A 21555-nucleotide genomic window follows, 5' to 3' on the forward strand; every position below is an offset into this window, starting at 1 on the left:
AGGTACCTTCTTAGGGCAACAGAGGACACTCCATGCTGAGCCGATGCGTTTGAGCCCTGGTGAAACGGTTCGTGGCGGTGTTAGGGCGGTGCACATACTTAGTGATGATTGCATAAATCATAAATAGTACATGAGCCTACATGTCACTTTTTCAGTTTTTGAGGTGAAACAAAAAATTGTATAGCTCTTGGTCTTGCTCAGATTATTCATCACCTTCTCCTTCGTTTTCTTCTTCCTCGTCTTTTCCGAAAATATCCTTAACATTCCACGAACAGCTGATATCCCACCTAGATCCCGGAGCATCGTTGCTTACATACTTCACAAATTTCAGCACCTTTGGGTCTCTCAAAATTAGATTCAAAGTGTTCCAAGAGGCCTGAGACGTAAACACCACACTGTCGTCATTCTCCTTGTAGATTGCAGCCTCATCTTCGTTCAACTTTTCATCCGCCTGTTGCTCCTCGTCATTAGTGACCATGCATAGTTCATATCCACCCAGTTCTCCCGATTCCCAGCCAGTAGTTGGGGTCAGATTCATAGTAGCTTCTAGCACACAATCCAAAATTCCCACAGTCGGCTCCTCCTCCAATTCGGTAGCGAGAATGAAATCGTGGCCGGGCCTGAAGCGCCGCACCAGTACCTGGTCCTTACATGCGATAAGTCCAGTTATAAGGGCAATATACTTGCGGAACGCATTGCTTCTGAACATCTCCGACAGCGTACAGAGTTCACGATCAACTTCAGACTTAGCCACGTTTCTTGTGAGTCCGAAGTTGGGAAGTTCCTGGGGTGCTATCCCATTGGCGAACTGGATATCGGCTGCGGTATCTATGTTCTGTTGGTCAAGTCCGTCCATATACATGAACCTCTGTTTGTGAGGGGGTATAGCAAGCTTCCAGGGAAATTTCACGTCTTTCTGTACACGAGGCATGGTGGTGTTGAACTCACACTTCTTGATGCTTTTAGAGAGAAGATCCGCAAATTTCGGACTCAAGAACTCCTGGATATCCACCATACACTCCTGATCAAAAAGAGCCTTCATTTTCGTTATTGCTTCACTTGAAAGAAGCGATTTGTTGAGGTACTTGGAAAGGTACTCCGTTTCCGCCTGAGTCAGTCCTTCTGCAGACTCATAAGATTTAACAACTTCCGGGTTGATTTCATTCCTGAAAATCTTAGGAAAGTCAAATTCACGAAGCTCTTTAGACTCGAGCTGCTGAAGCGTGCTCTTGGCCTCAGTTCTTTCCTGTTCACCCGGAATGAACCCATCCTCACCGCGCTGTGGGATGTGAAACCAGCCTTGAATTGACAATCTATGTCTATCCACCTTGACTTCTTCAACCTCGTGAAAGCTAAGACCAGGCTGGACAGTAAAAAATGCCATCTGGTTGAATTGCGGAACGAATTTGCAATGGTAGTCTGAACGGGGAACATTGGGCACTATCGAGTCAAACAGTCTCAAAGCACCTCCATAATGAGGTTTCCATGTTTTTCCCGGTTCCGGAATGTAAAGAATGAAACTAACGCGGCGAGAACCAATCACATCGTCATGAGTTAGCAAATGGCACCCTTTGGTGTAGGTATTCAGACTCATATCTGTCTTGACTCCGCTCAGCTTCCCACAACCAGTAACCTCGGAAATAAAGTCGCGGAAACCCTGAGAGTAAATTGCATTCCGCAACTTGAACAAGTTTGGCAATCGCGATAAATCACTCCAGTCGAGTCCGGAAAGGTTGGCCAGGTCACCGCTCTGGTACACCTTATAGATATCGGTTTCCTTTTTGGTGAAATGTATCTCCTTTAGAATTTCCGAGCGAACGTCTCGCAAAAGTTTGTCATCAACAAGCTGCGAGATATGTCCCCATCTATACGGCTCGGACTGAGCAACACTCAACTTCAGTGCTTTCCTGTAGGTCTCGTAGAAAATCTCGGGGTTCAGATAGGCCTTCGACTCCTTCTCTTGCTCTGGCGTGGGCGATATGGACAGAAAGGGTCTTTTTGGAGCACGAAACGTCGTTTCGACTGTTCTCTTGAGATTTGCCTCAACCATCTGCAAAAATCAGCAACTTCTCACAGGGTTTTTTAGGTTGAGCGCGTAGTCGAATGCCAAATTTTCTCTCATGCATATACATCATAAGACTTTTTTGCATGTCGTGTTTATACTATTCCTACGCCGCATTGGGCTATGCTGCACAGCCTCATCCGCCTTAGACCGGCCCAATGCGGAAAGTCCAAAACAGAAGGGTCCGATCATGTACTGGAGTACGGGTCCATCGGAGCTAAAGAAAAACACAGGGCCCGCCATCAGACCAGGTGCCAGGCCATGCCGTGTCCTAGTAACCAGTTACGACTATTAAATCACCACAATTGCCACTGTCTTGTATCAACTTCCATAAACTATATCGAATTTTGCACTTGCGGCCCCCAACGGAATCACCGGCAATCCACCCGAGCCGACCCGGCTGAAAAAATTCGCTGGTTAATGCACGCCCCCTTGCCTCCTCCATTTTCAAAACACTACAACAGAACACTTACCTCCGTAATCCTCCCGTTCTCTGTTCTGTACTGGTCTTCGTCTGGTATTTTGCGTCATACCCCGTTTGTTGGACTCTTTGTTAATAAACCTGTGCTTTGTTGAAGCACGTGCCACGAATTTTAGTGTTGTCCAGCATTGCCACCAGAGTCATTCCTTTTTCCACAACCACCATATAGCTCCCACTTCTTCTGTTCTTTCTCCCTCACTTTCTTTGCATCTACACATACAAGCATGTTGTCGCCAGTCCAAGTTGTACAGCGGCTTTACGACGAGTTCATAACATGGAAAAGAAGTGGCCAGGCGCTCGGAAGCTTTCTAACGAGCAAAGACCCTCGTCCGGTGATCAACGGCTACAAACTGTCCAAACTGGAGATCGCGCACTACTCATTCATTGCTAGCGTGTTCTTTTTCGTGCTTTGTGTGTTGGACATCAGCATCTTCTTTAAACTAGCGGCTGTCGCTGTTCTTGGAACGCTGGTGGCTATGCCCATAACGGGCCAGTTCTTCCTCCACGGTCTACCGGTGTTGGCGTGGGTGGCTCTTTTCTTCAGTTCGGGAAAGATCCCACACTCGTGGAAACCGCCAATCAGCGTCAAAGTTTTGCCATCCATGGAAACCATTTTGTATGGTGACAATCTTAGTGACCTGCTTGCTGCCACCACAAACCGGGTTCTGGACCTGTTTGCATGGTTTCCCTACGGAATCATCCACTTTTCCGGCCCTTTCATTGTTGCTGGATTGACTTTTATCTTTGGCCCTCCCACTGCTGTCAGATCTTACGCGTTTGCCTTTGGTTACATGAATTTGATCGGGGTCATTATACAAAACATGTTTCCTGCAGCTCCACCATGGTACAAATTGCTCCATGGGCTGGAACCAGCCAACTACGACATGAACGGATCTCCAGGTGGTCTGGGTAGGATAGACGACTTTTTTGGCTTTGATATGTACACCACCACCTTCAGCAACGCTCCGGTTGTTTTTGGAGCTTTTCCGTCATTACACTCTGGGTGTGCTTCTATGGATGCTCTGTTCCTGATGTACCTGTTTCCCTCTATGACGCCTCTTTGGTGCGCATATGTGTGCTGGTTGTGGTGGTCTACGATGTATTTGACACACCATTACTTTTTCGATTTGACTGCGGGAGCCACCATGGCTCTGACTTTCTTCTCGTACGTCAAATACACGTCTCTTCCCATAATCAACCCCAAATGCTTTTGCCGCTTTTCCTATACTTCTATCTCGAAGTTCGACATCCATGGAAACGACCCGCTTGCGCCTGTGTTTTACCAGATGCCTCTTGACCAGCTAGACGAGGAAGCAGGTGTGAATGCCCCTTTCGACGAAGCGTTTGAGTTGTCTAGTCTGTCGTCTCGCCAGACCACTTCTCAGAAAAGTTCACGCACTCCAAGCCCGCCAAACCATTCCAAGTCGGCTCCCGCTCGGGCTGCCACTCCGGTATCTGCGGGTGACTCTACCACCACTTCTCTGTTTGACGAGAGAACCGATCTCCAAACGTCCACATCCTCGGCATCTCTCCAAGCAAGTTTGAAATGAAAGACGTGAAAATTCGCTCTACATCCACTGTCATGTTCTGTCTCTCTCATACCCATGGTTACAACCTGTTTGTCTCCATTGACAGGCTCACTAATAAATGTCCTTTTGGACGCGATCTTCCAGCCTGTTCTATATATTGTAACTAATCGAATTCATTGCGGAAACGACGCTTTGTAGCAACAAAATCGCTTCAAAAGGAAGACCGCAGTAAAAGAGTAGTGTCGTGACAGATTAATTGATCCACCCGGGCTCATACTCTAAATGTATACAACTAGAAGTGCAGCGAAGTTTCTACCGCGTTATTTCAACCAGAATTCGCGTTTTTTGTATCAAACTTTGACAGGATCTTTATGGAAGGTACCTCGCTGAGCCCTGTTGCTCCTGATAAGCTGCCTCTTCAGCTGGAGGGCGAATCGCCCGTGAACAAGGACGTAGTGTTCTACCGCAACGGAGTGCCCTACTACAACATGCGCACTTTGAGGAAGTGTCCGACTCTGGCAGCGGGTAAAAGCATTCCAATATTTATCAGGGACATAAGGGCATGTGTTAGTCTCAAGAAGACGTACGCGCCTTACGTGCCTTTCAGTCTGAGCAACAAGTCGGTCAAGATGCTGGGGAACGTGCCCATCCAGTCGGTCACCATATGCGGCCAGTGGACCGCTACAAAGGTGTTTCAACTACCGAATAAGCCCGATTTGCGGTTTATATATGTTAAGGACATGTCGTCGCAAACACCGATCACGTGTGTTGTGGACTCGGTGGTCTGGTCCAATGGAAAGATCCCTCGGATGTTGGAAGAAAACTGTTTGCTTCTTGTTACCGGTAGGATCAAATACTACAAACGGGACAATACTATGGAAATGGAAGCACGAGCGATTCATTTTTATCACGAGCTGAACTTCCTGGAGAAGGAGATAGCATGGGCTAAGTTCGTACTGGAGCACAGAAGGATGTTCTTGGCTCGGTACGATTACCATCCCGAGAAAACGCAATTACTAACAGATAGACTACGACGTGACAACAACGTTGTAGGGCTATTTCCTAAACCACCAGGACCGATCAATGTACGCAAAGTTATACCAAAAAGGTACACGATCACCAGGTACGATACCCTCAAGAACAGGCGAAAACGCGGCCGTAAGCGCAAGGTACCCAAGTCAAAATTTGGCCTGAGCGAACACTTTATCGAATCTTCAAAGATTCGCATTCTTCTTTGGATATTGGAGAGGTCTACTACGAGCAATAGCTACGACAAGATTGCACCGGTGTTTGTCGAGACTCGACCTTTCATTAACCCGGAAATACGACGTCAACTATTCAACAAATCGGTGTCTATATTGCAGAAAGCAGGGATTTTGAAGCGATTTGAGAGAACCAACATCCAAGTTTCTCCTGCGTTTGTGAGGGCCTTTGATGCTGCTGCGCTAGAGCTCATTAGGCTTCACCATATGCGCAAGTTCGAGCTTGCGAGTATACTAGAAGAAGCGGAAAAGCACGCTGCTACCAGAGATCAATTTCAGAAGTTTCTGTTTGAGAGGATTGCAAAGACGCAGGTCTTCAAATTCAAACTCGCCAAGTTCATTAATCTGAAAAGTCGATGTGCACCGACTTTTTCTGACGTTCTATGGGCCGAATTGAACCAGGGCATTATACCAGAGCAAGACGGGTTTTCGTGTGATGTTAAGTACAATGGGAAGATGTTGATAGAGTGGGTAATGGTGGATAAATATCGTTGGGCTGGGAGGTTTACGTACATTACTCTTGGTGAAAAGTTTGGCGGGAATGATTGCAATCAGATGAAAGAAAAGATCGTTTCCATGGTTTGTTCTGAAGCATGATAAAGCAGTTTTGTTTATTTGAAGACGTCTAAAAATATATGGACATTTTGGTGGGTGATCGCTCAAGGCTTGTACTCATTGGGACGTGCTAGCAGCCTCTTTCATGGCTCCAACAGATCCTGCCGCCAAAGGAATGAATGGCTTTCCATTTTTCTGTGAGGTCAATCCCCAAAACTCATCGGTATCGTCTACTCGACCAAATCCACCACCACCAGGAGTGTGAACCTTGAGGATATCACCTTTTCTCATTTCAATCTCTGCGAGTGAAGGCAGCTGAATCCACTGAATTACTCCGTTTCCTCTGTTTCTACCGAGATAGTTCTCACCCTTTTGACCATCACCACCTCCATAGATGCCCCATGGACTATGAACTCTTCTCTGGGTGACGAGCGAGAGGTGGACCGGAGAGTTGAACTGGATCTCTCTGGTGAGACCGTTTCCTCCGTTGAATTTCCCGATACCACCGCTGTTCTCGCGGATGCAGTATTCAATCAACAGGCATGGATAACGGTGCTCGAGCACTTCTGGGTCGGTGATCTTGGTATTGGTCATGTTGGTCTGGGTTCCTGAAAATCCATGGAACCCGTATCTCACGCCATCCTTCTCGATGATTCCAGCGCAATTTCCCTGGCCAATCGTCTCTGTGTAGCCGAATCCTTTGATCAGCTCGCCCTTCTCGTTCTCACCGCCTGTACCAAAGTTCAGGCCATTCATGCATCCACCAGTGGCAGAGGTCTGACCAAAGGCCTTGAAGATACAGTCGGTGAGTCTTTGGGATGTCATTCCGTTTCCGGCACACACAGCAGCATATGGACTTGGGTTGATGAGACTGTTTTCCGGGATTATGAGCTCACATGGGTCCAAACACCCTTGGTTCAAGGGGATGTCCATGTTGACCAGGCATCTAAGGGCATATACAACGGCTGAGAAGGTGATGGAGCGTGGTGCATTCAAATTGCTATACGACTCCAAGGATGTGCCTGTGAAGTCAAACACTGCAGATCCTTCGTTGGCATCGATATCGATCGAAACGCAGATTTTGGATCCGTCGTCCATATAATCAACTGCTTTAAGAGGGAGTTTGTCAGCATTCTCGGTGGAATACGTCTTCAAGAAATTCCGCACTGCCATCTCTGCCGTCTTCTTGACGTTTCTCATATAGAACAACACTGTTTCGCTTCCATACTCGTTGAAAAGTTCTTTCAAAAGGAGAATACCACGCTGGTTGGAGGCAATCTGGGCACGCAAATCCGCCAGATTGTCGTCTATGTTCCTGGTTCCAGAAACTCCGTACCTTCTGGGACCCTCCACAAAGTGTTTGGTCAAGCCCTCATAATCAAAATTTCCACCAGAGACAATTTTCCAGGTTTCGATGTTCACACCCTCCTCGTATATCTCTCGGGCATAAGAAGAGGATGAACCAGGCGCACTTCCACCGATCTCGGAGTGATGCGCACGGGCTGCGACAACAAACTGGATCTTTCCTTCGTGAAATACTGGTGAGATTATGGTGATATCAGGAAGATGGGTTCCTCCTACGCTGGGAGAATTTGTGCAAAGAATGTCGCCTTCTCTGAGATCGTCCTTCCAGTACTCCAACTGGTATCTAATGGCAGCAGACATCGAGCCCAGATGGACTGGAACGTTGGGCGCATTTGCTGTGAGATTTCCCTCGTTGTCGAAAAGAGCACACGAATAGTCCATTCTTTCCTTGATGTTGGCACTCACCGAGATCTTCTGAAGGGTCCGGGACATATCGTCTGCAATCGACATGAACCTGTTGGCGAAAATAGCCAGTTGCACGGGATCAACATGGTCATGACTAAGCGTGGTCTTGGACTCGACATCAACCTCTAAAACGACGTGTCTTGGTAATATGGTGGCTCTGGAATCAGGAGTAACCAGCAAAGTCTGGGTTGAGTCCAAGATTAAGGCTGGTCCCACAATCACGCTTCCAACTTCGAGAGCGTTCAGGAAGTAAATTCCTGATTCCAGAGTGCCTTCATCGAAGATGATGGGTGTTTTGAGGCTGCAATCTGATTTCTCCATGGCAATCTTAGGAATCTTGTCGAAGTCTTCATATGCTGACCTCTCGGACATCTTTTCTGAGGCATTACCGGTTCCTCTTACGCGAATGTCCGAGACCAGGACATCTCTGTCCATGTCATTGAAAGCAAATTCACGCTCGTGAATGGCATAAAACTCACGAGCAAAATCAAGGTCGTCTGGCTGTAATATCATGATTCTGGTATCGGAGCCTTTGTAGCCCATGTTCAAGTATGTCTTGAAGTCAATGGTTTCTGGGCTGACTCCCTGTTCTATAAGATCTTGGTTGACCTTCTTCTTGAGCAACTGGCACTTCTCCAATAGCTCGTCTCTGGATTTTTCTGAGTATACGGCAGCTACGGGTTGTTGCTGATCGTTGACGACGTCCGCCAGAAGAATGCCAAAAGCAGAAAGAATCGAGGAATGTCTGTGGATTAAGACCTTGTTGATCTTGAGCACCTTGGCTATAGCAGCAGCGTGCTGGCCACCAGCACCACCAAACGATGCCAGAGCATGTTTGGAGACGTCGTGACCTTTCGCATCAGTCAGATCCCTGATGGGTTTCGCCATCTGGAAGTTGGCAACTTTCAGGAATCCGAGTGCGATTTCCTGAGGAGTCTTGGGAAACCCTGGGTTATCGATATTGACCACCTTGGCCAGCTCCTCAAACTTGGACTTTGTAATCTCATAATCCAAATACTCATCCTCGTTGGGGCCAAAGATCTTGGGAAAATACTCCGGTATTATTCTGCCAGTAAAGAGATTGGCATCGGTGATTGTCAATGGACCACCCTTGCGGTAACAGGCAGGCCCTGGGTGAGCACTAGCAGATTCTGGTCCCACAGCGAAAACTCCGTTTTTATAGGTCAGAATGGACCCACCTCCAGCAGCTACCGTGTTGATATCGAGCTGAGGAGCCGCGATCTTGATACCAGCAGTTATGCTTTCGAACGAAAACTCAAACTCGCCGGCGTATCTGGAGACATCGGTGGAAGTTCCACCCATATCGAACCCAATCACTGGTGTATTGTAATTTGGATCATAGCAGGTTTTTGCCTCACCAACTACACCACCAGCTGGACCGGAAAGCAACGATCTCAAACCGGAAAAGTTCTTCCATGAACATAATCCTCCATCAGATTGCATGAACTCAATTCTGGTATGATCTTCAAAGTCCTGTCTGAAACCAGACAAGAAATTCTCGATGTAATCTTTGACTATGGGGGTCAAATAAGCATCTACTACAGTTGATTGACCACGAGGAACGGCTTTGATCACAGGAAGAAGCTCGTGTGATAGAGAAACGTTCTTGAAACCCAACGATTTGGCAATCTCGCCGGCTTCTTTTTCGTGTCTTTGGAAATTGTATCCATGAATAAAAACAATAGCAACAGACTCAATGCCTTCGGACTTCAATTTCTTCAAATCCTGCGTAATTTTCACTTTATCCAAGGGCTTCATGATCTCGAAGACCTCCTTGGTCTCGCCCTCAACATATTTTTTTCCGTCAATCATATCTTTGGCATCGTAACTGGTAGGATCCACCAAGAACGCAGGCATAGTCACTCTTTCATCTGCTTCTATCACCTTCTCGAAAAGAACGCCAGGTTTCACGATATTGAGTGCAAAAAGATCTGGCCTAGATTGATCTCCAATATGGAGCAGATCTTTGAAGCCTCTGGTGGTTACGAGAGCGCAACGGGCTCCCTTCCTCTCCAGAAGGGCATTTGTAGCAACTGTTGTTCCCAGACGAATGGACGAGACTGGCGAAGTGTCCAATGGCTCTCCTCTTGGAATGGCCTTGCCAGTGACCTTTTCCAAGACTCTTCTTATACCCTCGATATTGGCATCCTTGTAGTTCGAGGGGTCAACTGACAGAAGCTTGAAGGTCTCTTCCTTGTTGGAGTATCTGTAGATAACGTCGGTGAAAGTTCCACCTCTATCTATGGCAATGGAGATTCCAGATTCAGCAACGGTCATGATGGAGGGCTTTGTAATTGAAACTGGCATTTCTTACTCAACATCAGAAGGATACTAGCACCCTTTTGAACCAATCTTCATTTTGCTGTAGCCAATGGAAATTTCCTTTCTGAGGCTCCAATGCCTTTCCAGACGGTTCCCGTACGCGAGCATTCCCAAAGAGTATAAGTCGAGACGAACTAGGATTGAGCGGAAACTGTTTCAATCCCGGGGAAGGTGTAGACGATAAGGCAGGTCAAGACGACCAGGTCGTGTGTAGGCAAGCTGCACGATAAGGAATTGAGAACCGCGATAAGCAGAAGGGTATGAAAGCTTATTCGTAAAGGTTAACCCCAAAAGCGTTATTTATGGTAATAAAGAGCTGTCATCTCAACTGTTAGTCTTGATTCAGTCAGTTTGATGGTGAAAAAATGTAGGTGTCTTCCATGTTCTGGCCCCAGAGCACACCAACTACAACCATCATCAATCGAGAATAAAGACAGAGGTTTAAAGTTATTTAGAAAAAAATAAGAAAGGAGCATACTTCACGCTTAGGTGATGTATCTGAAGTGTTTCTGCTCCATGTCGGTGAGATCAAGTAACTGTTCGTCTTCAAGACCCTCCAGCCCTAAAGCAGTGGTTGCTTCATTGTCATCGGCGAGCTCTTTCTTTTTGTTGAGATAAACACAAATAAGCCAGTAAACTACACAGAGCAGGATACAGACACAATATGCAACGATCATCGAGATGAATCCTCCTGTGTACTTTGGAGCTTGGTTGGCACGGAATGTCTGAGATCCAGTGACTGCTCCACCACAATAGCCGAGGTAGTTGAAGGAATATGTGACCGACTTCTTGGTGTTACCTGCAGTATTAGCCTGAACAAGCGAGATAATGACGACATAGGAGGCAAAGTAGAAGTACATCATGTACAGACCCACCAGCTGGCCAGCAACGTTCGATCTGTCGACAGCATACACTACCACGGCTCCAACTAATGGGACTATCAAAGACAGAATAGAAACAAAGCAACGGCGGTTCACCCACCGACTTCCCCACCAGGTGAAGAAAACGGTTGATAATGAGGCAATTACACCAGTAGGCATACCCATGAGCGACGATTCGACGGAGGTAAAACCAAGGTTCTTGATGATGATGCTGGAGAAGGTGGACAAACCACCGTTGGGAATATTGATTCCAAAATTAAAGAGCATCACAATATAGACACGAATATCCAAGAAAGCTTCCTTAACCTGGTACCACTTCCATTCTTTGTTTTCAACACCAGTGGAGTTAGCAGCCACTCTTCTGACCATGAAGTACTTCTCTCTGTCATTGAGGAACCTGGCGTTCAAAGGCGAGTCGGGAAGAAACCAGAGCACGAAACAACTCCATACAAACGAAACGGAACCAACGAGAATAAATATGTACTTCCAAGTTGGAATTTGGTTTCCAAATACGGATGCCAGGGAAGACAGAGCACCGTTGATGACCGAAGAAGCAAACACGAAGACGATGGCAGTACGATGTGGGGATTCAGTCTTCAGGTAAAAAACAGAGATCATGAGCGAGCAACCGGGAACAATGGCACTTTCAACAAATCCCATGAGGAAGCGAAGGGCAGCGAGTCCGGGGAAGCTGTGACAAGCACACAGTAAAAGGCAGAAGGTAGACCATAGCATGGAGCAAATGGCAAGAACCTTTCCCAATCTGAAACGTTGAACAAGGTATGACATAGGCCACATTCCAACTAGTGATCCAATAAAAATAATAGAGCTTAACCACGAGTATTGCTGGCCAACCAGATTGGTATCGGTTCTGAACCCGAAGATAGCAGCAGTACCAAGCGACACTTTGTCAACAGCACCCATGGTCGCGGTGAAAAACAGAACAGGAATCAAGCATAGATCGCACTTCATTATGGCCCATTTCTCCTCCTTCGGAGTTAATGGCTCGAATTTCCCATCAAATTCGACCAAGTACTGGGCGGCTGCGTCGGCCTTGGCCGTCTGGATGACCTGGAGAGCCTCTTTGGAGATCATCTCGGAGACCTCAACTGGTACCTCCTTGGTGTAACTGTCAACTGACATGGTGAAAGTAGGTGGATTTCGATGAAAAGGTGGGTGTTCTGAAGCTGCCTGTGAATAATGTATCGATCTACCCACGAAACCGTTCTATGAGTGTCAATCAGCGGAAACACAGGTCTTTAAGTATATCGACGAAGGTGCGAGCTCACCACCTGCATTAGTATATATATGCAGAATGGAGCAAAAAGTGATCAGACGCAGATAAACCCCAGAGGCATTTGGCCTGGTCATTGGCATGTACTTCGAGACTTCGTTGTCTTATCCGAGGAAGAATTTTTCAGGTAGTCAGCTCTAGACGAGCATTCCGAAAACCGGATACGGTTTATCAGCTCATCGGGAAATCTGCAATTCCCGCTTGGATTGAAATGAATGCGTTGAATATTGATGATTCTATGGTTTGTTTTCGTTTTTGGTTTTTACGCTTCAAAATTATTTCCTTGATACCATGATATTAGTTTAAATTATGACGGTAAATTTGGGCGAAGAGTGGAGCCATTTCCATAAATGACATGTTGAAGCCAATCAAGTTCACACCCATAATATCAAGTTGATTTTGTGCTTAACTGCAACGAACACGTCCCTGAGAAAAAAATTAAATCCAACGTAATCCCAGGATCACGCAAGACTCAAGGTATTACATTTATCCTTCAGTATATCTTTCCACCTCACGCACGGCCGGCCTAGATCCTTCTCTTTCCAGACAGATAACACCACGGTACGAGCAGTGCGGACACTCCGTAGTTCTCTCGTCTTTTGCATTCTTGTAAGAGCATCAAGAACAAACCACCGTATCTCTTCGTCATTTGCGCACACTATTCCAAGTACAAACAGTGGCCATAGTAAAGTGACGTATGTATCGGGTAGCGTCTTCTGTAGTTCCACCAAACGACTCGCCAGCTTTCCGATTTTTCTCATCTTTTCTGCAAACTGATATGTGCCAAAAGTACCACCATAGTAGCTGTTTTCTATGTCAACCCTGGCAAACAAGTAAAGCCTGGCCGCAAGTTTTTTGATTTCGGCAATTGTGCGGACATGAGTCGCCGATTCGTCAGACGAATCAAAGCGTTGCACCATGTTGGTGATTTCTTGGCTGAGGATCTCTTTCTTCTCCAGAATATCATTCTCAAAGTCAACTCTATCTTCAGGAGCTTCCAGCTCCAAATCCTCGTAGCATGCCCCGAGAACATTAGTCTTGTGGATGAGAGTGATGAGATAAGGACTACATCCCAGTACCAGATCAATATCGGTTGAATAATCGTTTTTCAGTCTCAACATGTACTGATCGTCTGCAATGGGCTGTGGAATAGCATTCACTCGGCCAGCTCGGTTTTCCCATGAGGTTTCTCCCATCACTTCGTGGGAAACAAAGTACCTCACAAAAAACTTGCTTATGGGGCTCATGCTATTTCGGACGCTGGAGTCCCTTAAAAATTGTTTCGCGCCATTCAGATGTACCAGCCATGAACTTCCACAATTGGAAGCAATATCCGTAAAACAGAGCATAATAATTACCGTCAAAACATCATCCCAGTCGGCGTCGTTGTTCTTCTGCTTCGACTGAATGATATCGGGCAGCTCAATCAACACCTTGGCTGTGTAAGAAGTTGCGATCTTGGAATATTCTTTTTCTCCCAACATTACAAGTTGTTTGGCACTGGTAGCTATTAACACGTTAAACACTATGGTGGATCTCATAGCCAGGGGAACAATCAGATACAAGTATGGGTTCATCTCCGGGTTGGGCTGCGCAGGCTGTTTGATGTTGGGGTAGCAGATGCAATACGGGCATATTGCAGTCACAAAGTAGTTAAGCAGTTGCTGCTCCACAGGGCTAATTCCAGCGAGATTGGAATGTATCGGCAACATTGTGAGGCTCTGTGAGGTATTGTATGAAGTCATCGCGATAGACATTAGAGGAGGTGAAAGAGGCACTTCTCCAAACAACTTCATGAATATCTCATCCACATTCACACCCTCCATAATAGTTCCCATAAAATTTCTGTGATCGTGAGTCCCGATAGGTATCGGGGAAGTTCCTGCTTTTTTTTTTTCAGGACCGGTGGTCATAAGAGTGCCGTCGTAGTCATCTGTCTGATCGAGAGAAGCCTTCCCCGTGTGATAATCTTTGGGTGTCATATTCACAAAGAAAACACGGTTATGTGGCAAGTTCCATTGCACTGTTATATTCTCGGCAACCTGTTTTGACAGAGTGGTGATGCGTTTTCCATCTCCCAGTTCATTGCGTAGGTTCCTACCCTGGGTAGACCTTCCAAAAGCAATCCCTCGATCATAAGCCTCGTCCTCCCATAAAAACGTGTTCACATAAAAACAATCGAGCTTCAATCTGCTACAGTTTGTGCAGCGTGGATGGACTTCTGAAGCGGACAGGTTTAGTTAGTTCTCAGTCATTCCGCATGGCCTTAGAATGTTTCACTCACCGTCGCACTTGACTCTCCTCTTTTTGCAAGTAGCACAGCCATTTCGGCTTCTTTCCCCATACTTCTTGGTCCTTCCCATCACAATAGACACTGGGGTACCATGTTCAAAAGAAGAATGTCGAGACGAACAGAAGAGTTAAGAACCCATAAATGCCCTCGAACCATCTCGGAAATGGATCGTCGTCTGCACCTTCCCTCGTTTCCGCATATTTCCCAATTTAGAAACTGGGCAGATAAGAGCGATGAGCCGGAAACCGTTCTGAGCGTTACTATCTCGATGGGGTCGAGGGACTAGGGAATGTTCACTAGTGAGGAGCGATTTCAGAGCCGTTTATATTTTCTAGAGACTGCTTTACTTGTCAGCAGCCATAGGATATGCTGGGCTAATATTGAGGTTTTTGGTGGTTTTCATAGATGCATGAGCACTTGATCTTATAGTCCTGAGATACTCGGATGGTTTGCGCAGTGAAAATTCGGGAATATAGAGGATCCAAAAGCTGGCAATATACATTTTCACGTTGAATAGAGAAAAACCTTTGACTGGTGTCTCTTTCTACTTCAGCATCATCTTTAGTTCGAACGCGAAAGGCAGGTCGACGCGACATCCCCGTTGGGTGAAATATCAAATTATCAACCAGACGATTTTTCACTAAAATCTTACCACTTTTGAAACATCAAAGAAAGGATATTCGTTATTTAAGACTGGAAAATCCGAGTACTTAGGCTGGTCTAAGTAGCAATTGCCATACGACGACATGGAATCACATCAAGTGCTGATTATTGGGGCTGGTACTTTTGGTCTTTCCACAGCTTTGGAGCTTCTTCGCAAAGGCCACAAAAGTGTGAAACTCTTGGATCCTTTTGTGGTACCATCTCCTCTATCTGCAGGAAATGATATTAACAAAATCTTTCAGTCCACAGTGGAGAACGAGTTCTACTCCAGTCTGGCTCTGGAGTCTCTGGAGTGTTGGAGGACCGATCCGGTGTACAAACCGGCATTCCACGAAACTGGAATTGTATATGGTGCTACCGGTAACGAAGCAGCTGCAGAAATTTCAAGAAGGTTGGCCAGACTAAAAGAGATCGGGGTTGAGGCCACACCGTTGACTTCTCCAGAAGACTTTGCCCAACTGGTTAAATTCCCCACAATAGCGATCGAACACAAAATCACCGACTTGAGTTTGGATGATAAGAGGTTCAAGGACTGGATGGGTTACTTTCAGTCTGAAAAGTGCGGTTGGACCTTTGCTAGTCTTGCCTTACAAAGAGCGGCCGAAGAGTGTAGCAGACTTGGAGCCGAGTTTGTGCTTGGCTCGGCTGAAGAGTTGTTATACAAAGAAGATGGCAGCTGTTCTGGCGTTAGGACATTCTCCGGCGACATAATCAAGTCGGATGTGGTTGTAATAGCTGCTGGAGCAAGTAGCATAAAATTGCTAGACTATAAGGGACAGCTTCTTGCGAAGTGTTTCACCGTTGGACACATCCAGCTCAGCGAAGAAGAGGCTCTTTCACTGAAAAACTCGCCCGTTGTATTGAATCTTGATGAAGGATTTTTTTTTGAACCAGACAGAAACAACGAGCTCAAGTTCTGTAACGAGTTTCCTGGCTACGTCAACATAGACAAGCACACTGGCGTTTCTGTACCTTCCTACAGAAACCAAATTCCTATCGAAGCGGAAAGACAAATGCGCTCCTTTTTGAAGCAGGTGTTTCCTCAGTTGGCCAGAAGGAAATTTTCAGTAGCAAAGATCTGCTGGTGTACTGATACCACAGACCGGCATTTTTTAATTGGCAACCACCCAGATCACAAAGGTTTAGTTCTTGCTACTGGGGACTCCGGTCAAGGATTCAAATTCATGCCCATCATAGGAAAATATATTTCGACGGTGGTTCTTGAGGGTGACAAAGCTTTGGACTCTATCAGGAGAAATGCCTGGAAATGGAGACCGGAGCAAGCGGAATCTAGAAATATTCTGCACAGGCAGGGCAGGTTTGGAGGTTCAAATGAGGTTAAGGATTTGAAGGCTATAGATGAATGGACAGACGGAAATGCATGCTTATTGTGAGAAAATATACAGTATAAGATTATTGAGGTGTGAAAACGATTCGCCACACCTATTTATTCATCAAGACCAGAATAGAGGTAGACTGTCCACTGCGGAACAGAGAATGGTCATTAGCCTGCTCTTAGTCGCCTCTGATTCAATATGTAACGGATCCTATCACTGCACAGCCCAAAAATGCAGCCGCAGCAAAGATTTTCTCCAAAGACCGTTGCTGACAAGTATTTGCAAGGGGCGTGATGGTCAATCTAATGAAAAGAAGTTTGTTCTTGATAATATGGAGAGCTTTTGAATCATATTTGTGTTATCTGATTGTTCGTGCATAGCTTCCTGCAGGATCATGCTCAAGAGGACCAAACAATATGCGCTCGGGCTGAGGACCATCATCAAGCCCTACACCAGCCACCCAGTTCTGGTTTTTCTGGTCATTTCCTCAGCTCAGTGGATAGTTAATGCTAACTTAACTGTGGGTGTGAGTTCCCTTGGTCAAATTCAACAAAAATTTAACGTATCCTCGCCAATAGCGAGTTGGTTGATGTCTGCATACTCGCTGTGCTTCGCCAGCTTTGTCATGATCTTTGGAAGATTCGGTGACATCGTTGGCCATCATTATCAATATGTCTGTGGAATGTTTTTCCTGGGTGTCTTGATTGTGATCGCGGCATCGGTGGAGAATTTGTATGCAATAATTGTGTTTAGGGCCCTACAGGGCATTGCTGCAGCATCTACAGTACCATCCTCATATGCATTGATTGGCCATTCCTTTGAGGGAAAGGCTTTGAATCTTGCGATGGGTGTAGTTACTGTTCTCATGACAGTTTCTGCAGGGATGGGTTTTGTTTTCGGAGGTGCGTTTGCTCTGATCCCTATCGGTTACCGAGGAGTGTTCTATCTTTTTGGTGGATTGTCTCTGTTAACTGCCATTCTGGGTCTCTTCTGTATCGATCCTGTGCCAAAAAATTCCAAAAGAATTAGAGATCTAGATGTTTTTGGTGTTTTTATGGTATTATCAGGAATTCTGCTATTCGTAACGGGAGTGACCGAGGGCGGGTTTGGGTGGAGGTCTCCAAGATCTTATGTTCCCATGATATTCGGTGTTTTACTCATAGGCTTCCATTTTTTGTGGGAGTGGAGACTTGTTTTCATGATAAAGTTATTCAAAAATACTCAACTTTTGATCCCACCATCAGCGTGGGGAATTCCAAACTTCATCGTGTTCAACATAGCTGTTGGACTGGCATTCAGTGGGATGGTCACCATGATCTTGTGTTCGTTGGAGATTTACCAGTATGTGGCACTAAATTCGCCAGTCATTGCTGCTGTTAAGACCATAGTTGGCCCAATTTCCATTTTGCTTGCGTCCTTTCCAGTTGGGTACTTTTATGGGAAAATTTCCCCAAAGATCATGATCACCATTGGAGGTCTGATTCAGTTGGCAGGAGCTATTCTTCTCACACAATTGGACTACACTACAAAGAGCTACTGGAAATATGGATTTCCAGGGCTAATCCTTGCGGGTTTGGGCTGTTCTATTGCCTTCTACAATTCCATGCAAACGCTGGTCGTGACAACCCCTGTAGAGATCCGAGACCTGGTTCCTGGAATAGCCAACACCTCGGTGGAACTACTGATAGCCGCTACAACTGCCAGTCTGGCTTCGATTATTGGTCAGGCCAAACTTGCAGTTGACATTGAGATCAAAGATGAGATGATCATGCAGTATCATCACGCGTTGTATTTGCCGCTTGGTCTGGTAGGAGCAAATGTCATTCTGTCAATATTCATTCAAAAGAGATCTAGCATGGTCTCGTGCAATAACGAGACACCAAACAAATCTCTTGAGACGTCTTCGTCGACATTTCATGAAACCCCCCATGAGAATTACGGTACTGCGCAGGGCTCACTCTCTAGAGTTGACGCCTTGGAGCTCTCAGTCTAACGCTTTGTACATCAAAAAATAGAACGTGAAAAATATGATTCATAAGTAGTAGCAAATATGGCAGAAATATATGTCATACCCTCGAACGGATACCTGTAGCTAGCTAATCCAAATCTGATTCACCAGATTGAAAAGCCCGTTTCCCTCCGTCTCCAAAAGATATATACCGTAAATAGAAACCCAAGAGCCCAGATTCAAAAGTCCCATAGCCACTTTGTGCCAGACACCATAAACCCTCTTCGGTATATAATCCGTGATACAACTCTGGAAACCAGCTCTCGAATGGAACAGAATCAGCGAAGAGAGAAGGGTGTCAACCAGCGGAATATCCACACCGGCAACAAAAGGCGCCAGGGTCAGCGGAACCATAGCAGTTGCAATGACCCTATCATAAGACCAGTGGAAAGAACCGTGATATTGGTCCATATCAGGTGGGGTGTACGCATCGTTAACCGTTCCAATGATGTATCCTGGAGGCTGTTCTTTCAGCTTGAGCTTTGAAAGATCTGGGACCAACGAAATTGACCTGCTTGCTCTTAAGGCAGTCTGGATATTTACCGACCTCAAAGATGCTCGCACTCCTATAAATCCTAGCATGTCTGGCCGTTGAGAATTGGATAATACCGTAGCCCACCGCGGTGCGTCTGATATCATGAAAGCCAGGCTCTGAAACTTTCCAGCAAAAATTAGTTGTGTTCAGACACGACCTCAATCCCGGAACGGGCCCGGTTTGGACGACCCAGCCCTCGGGCGTCGTAGGCAATAAGGCGTCTGCATCGCCGCATCCTTAACACATTGACAGAGGAAAAAATAAGCCCTATGGCTTAGCATGACTTGGCATGAATAGACTGAATGGATTAACTTCCATCCATCTGTACGAAGTCCAAAATTGAATTACGCTATTAAGGCGCAGAATTGACCATTTTTTTATTCAATTGCAACAGCCTGAAGTATGCATAATCTCATCCAATCACGAAACTCCGCTTTTCGCACTATTCGTACCATCCCGGCTATCTGAATGTAGATTTAGATTACTTTAGGCATCCACACCTACACTATTGAAGTCGTGCGTTGCGGCTGCTGCTGCTACTGCTAAATCGCGCCTTGTTATTGGACAATTTTCAAAGAAAGTTTATGTCGTGCATAAATTAAGGCTCCGGTACTGCATTGCATCTGCATTAGAATCAATGTAACATTTGGGACTTGCGCCACAAGCGACTCTGCGTCCTACAACTAGGTTATTTAAAATGGGGGGCAGCTGCATAATGTTTGAATCTAAAGAACAACCAGCAGGGTAAATAGTTTTTCTTGAGATCAGCTTTCTTTACTGCGTGGCTGCCAATTTTGTTAATGAAGCTTTTCAAAGTCATTGCTGCTCTGGCTTTGCTCGAGAGAGTCAAAGGCTTGAAGATCGTGCAACACAACTTTGACGTTTTGAGAAGATCTCATGACGAAACCCTGTCCAAACGCGATAGTTCCGTCGACTATGCAGAATTTGTCTTGAATAACGCAGTCACACACTACCAGCTGAACATCTCCATTGGAACCCCACCTCAAGATTTCCTCGTTGTGCTGGACACCGGATCTTCAGATCTCTTTGTCTTCGAAGATGGATCGGAGGGCTGCTCTCAGGCAGCAAATGCTACTTCAACTGAAACCACAGCCACCAATTTGGTCTATGGATCTACACCTTCTGCCTATATCGATGCAACAGTCTCTGGGTGTGGTGGTGTGGGAGGGTTTGACGCAAACGCCTCATCCACGTTCAATAAAAACGAGACATCCTTTGCAGATTATTTCAACTATAAAAATGGAACTGGGTACTGGGCCTATGACGTGGTATCCGTGAACAACGTTAGCGTTGGAGAAATGAGTTTCGGGGTGTATGCGGCGAATTTCACGCCTGTTCTTGGAATTGGCCCAATAGGAGGTGAACTGTCGTACGTTACCTACCCTGATAACGAAACTTATCAAAATCTGCCTATGAAAATGGCAGAACAAGGACTCATTAACACTCCATCTTACTCCATATTTCTGGCCAATTCAGAGAAAAATGAGGGCTCAATTCTGTTCGGCGGAGTTGATTCCTCAAAGTACGATGGTGACCTAATTACCGTCAAAAGCGCAGGGTCTGCAGATATCACGTCGAACTACGCAGGAAGCTGGTCAATCACTTTGTCCGAGATCACTCTCCAGAAAAATGACGAGGCTGCAGTTTTTGCCGAGGGTAGATACTTGGCTCTTCTCAAAAGTTCAGCCGCGTTCTCGACGTTCCCTTCAGCGCTTTACGATAACCTGCACAACTTCACAAATGCCACTTGGGACGAAGACATCGACCAATACTACTATGATTGCGATCAGATAAGCAACACAACCCTCACTTTTGACTTTACAGGTGCAAAGATTCAAGTTCCCCTAACGTCTTTGGTTTTCAAGCACGCTGGGAAGTGCATATCTGGAATTAAGACTCATTACGATTACAATTACGATGCATACTTCAGCCTTGGGGACGACTTTTTGAGAAACGCCTATGTTGTCTACGATTTGCATAATTATGAAATTTCGTTGGCCCAAGCCAGTGATGCCACTGGAACCGAGAGTATCCGCGAAATCACAAAGAAGGGTGTCCCCTCCGCCAAAAAGGCCAAGCATTACTCGTCAACGTATACCCTCAATTCCGGACCTGATCAAATAACTGCCGCTTCCTCATTGTCGTATTATTCGACTGCACTAATTGCGTCGTCTGGATCTTCCGCCGAGTCAAGCAAAGGCGACGCACCTCCAAACATCACCTACGGCTCAGGACTGCTCTTGTCTGCATTTACCTTTCTTGCTGCATTGTGTTTGACATAGAAAAATTTGATGTACCTGCTGTGTATTTTATTCTTAAATAAATCTACTCCTCGATTGGTTTGCAAAATATTTTCTTCACTCTCCAGCAACTCTCTGGTGCTCTCGAGAATGTGGTTCAAGCTGAACTGTTGATCAAATGCACAGGAGCCCTGGTTATTTTTCAACAAACCCTTCTAACGGCCCCATCTCACTATTCATCGCCAGCAAAACAGCTTCTGTTCACGACTCTCCAAACCAGC

The 21555-nt window shown here is 45.9% G+C and overlaps 10 protein-coding genes across 10 annotated transcripts; 5 read left to right on the forward strand and 5 right to left on the reverse strand.

Annotated features, from left to right (window-relative positions):
* Positions 1-202: 202 nt before the first annotated feature.
* Positions 203-2050, reverse strand: KUCA_T00002312001 (uncharacterized protein; the record flags this gene model as incomplete). The annotated part of the gene is made up of 1 exon (XM_022602553.1): positions 203-2050. The coding sequence occupies one exon, from the start codon at positions 2048-2050 to the stop codon at positions 203-205; it is 1848 nt and encodes a 615-aa protein (XP_022458347.1).
* Positions 2051-2767: 717 nt separating this feature from the next.
* KUCA_T00002313001 (uncharacterized protein) lies at positions 2768-4093 on the forward strand (the record flags this gene model as incomplete). The annotated part of the gene is made up of 1 exon (XM_022602554.1): positions 2768-4093. One exon carries the CDS (start codon positions 2768-2770, stop codon positions 4091-4093), a length of 1326 nt encoding a protein of 441 aa, XP_022458348.1.
* A 350-nt stretch (positions 4094-4443) lies between these two features.
* Positions 4444-5931, forward strand: KUCA_T00002314001 (uncharacterized protein; the record flags this gene model as incomplete). The annotated part of the gene is made up of 1 exon (XM_022602555.1): positions 4444-5931. The coding sequence occupies one exon, from the start codon at positions 4444-4446 to the stop codon at positions 5929-5931; it is 1488 nt and encodes a 495-aa protein (XP_022458349.1).
* Positions 5932-6006: 75 nt separating this feature from the next.
* On the reverse strand, positions 6007-9957 carry KUCA_T00002315001 (uncharacterized protein; the record flags this gene model as incomplete). The annotated part of the gene is made up of 1 exon (XM_022602556.1): positions 6007-9957. One exon carries the CDS (start codon positions 9955-9957, stop codon positions 6007-6009), a length of 3951 nt encoding a protein of 1316 aa, XP_022458350.1.
* A 530-nt stretch (positions 9958-10487) lies between these two features.
* Positions 10488-12026, reverse strand: KUCA_T00002316001 (uncharacterized protein; the record flags this gene model as incomplete). The annotated part of the gene is made up of 1 exon (XM_022602557.1): positions 10488-12026. The coding sequence occupies one exon, from the start codon at positions 12024-12026 to the stop codon at positions 10488-10490; it is 1539 nt and encodes a 512-aa protein (XP_022458351.1).
* Positions 12027-12638: 612 nt separating this feature from the next.
* Positions 12639-14159, reverse strand: KUCA_T00002317001 (uncharacterized protein; the record flags this gene model as incomplete). Its single annotated transcript, XM_022602558.1, has 1 exon — positions 12639-14159. One exon carries the CDS (start codon positions 14157-14159, stop codon positions 12639-12641), a length of 1521 nt encoding a protein of 506 aa, XP_022458352.1.
* Positions 14160-15216: 1057 nt separating this feature from the next.
* KUCA_T00002319001 (uncharacterized protein) lies at positions 15217-16527 on the forward strand (the record flags this gene model as incomplete). Its single annotated transcript, XM_022602559.1, has 1 exon — positions 15217-16527. One exon carries the CDS (start codon positions 15217-15219, stop codon positions 16525-16527), a length of 1311 nt encoding a protein of 436 aa, XP_022458353.1.
* Positions 16528-17095: 568 nt separating this feature from the next.
* KUCA_T00002320001 (uncharacterized protein) lies at positions 17096-18463 on the forward strand (the record flags this gene model as incomplete). Its single annotated transcript, XM_022602560.1, has 1 exon — positions 17096-18463. The coding sequence occupies one exon, from the start codon at positions 17096-17098 to the stop codon at positions 18461-18463; it is 1368 nt and encodes a 455-aa protein (XP_022458354.1).
* A 99-nt stretch (positions 18464-18562) lies between these two features.
* Positions 18563-19060, reverse strand: KUCA_T00002321001 (uncharacterized protein; the record flags this gene model as incomplete). Its single annotated transcript, XM_022602561.1, has 1 exon — positions 18563-19060. One exon carries the CDS (start codon positions 19058-19060, stop codon positions 18563-18565), a length of 498 nt encoding a protein of 165 aa, XP_022458355.1.
* Positions 19061-19813: 753 nt separating this feature from the next.
* On the forward strand, positions 19814-21316 carry KUCA_T00002322001 (uncharacterized protein; the record flags this gene model as incomplete). The annotated part of the gene is made up of 1 exon (XM_022602563.1): positions 19814-21316. One exon carries the CDS (start codon positions 19814-19816, stop codon positions 21314-21316), a length of 1503 nt encoding a protein of 500 aa, XP_022458356.1.
* Positions 21317-21555: the final 239 nt, after the last annotated feature.

The sequence above is a fragment of the Kuraishia capsulata genome, genomic scaffold, assembly GCF_000576695.1.
Source record: "Kuraishia capsulata CBS 1993 genomic scaffold, Kuraishia_capsulata_scaffold_3, whole genome shotgun sequence".
NCBI lineage: Eukaryota > Fungi > Ascomycota > Pichiomycetes > Pichiales > Pichiaceae > Kuraishia > Kuraishia capsulata.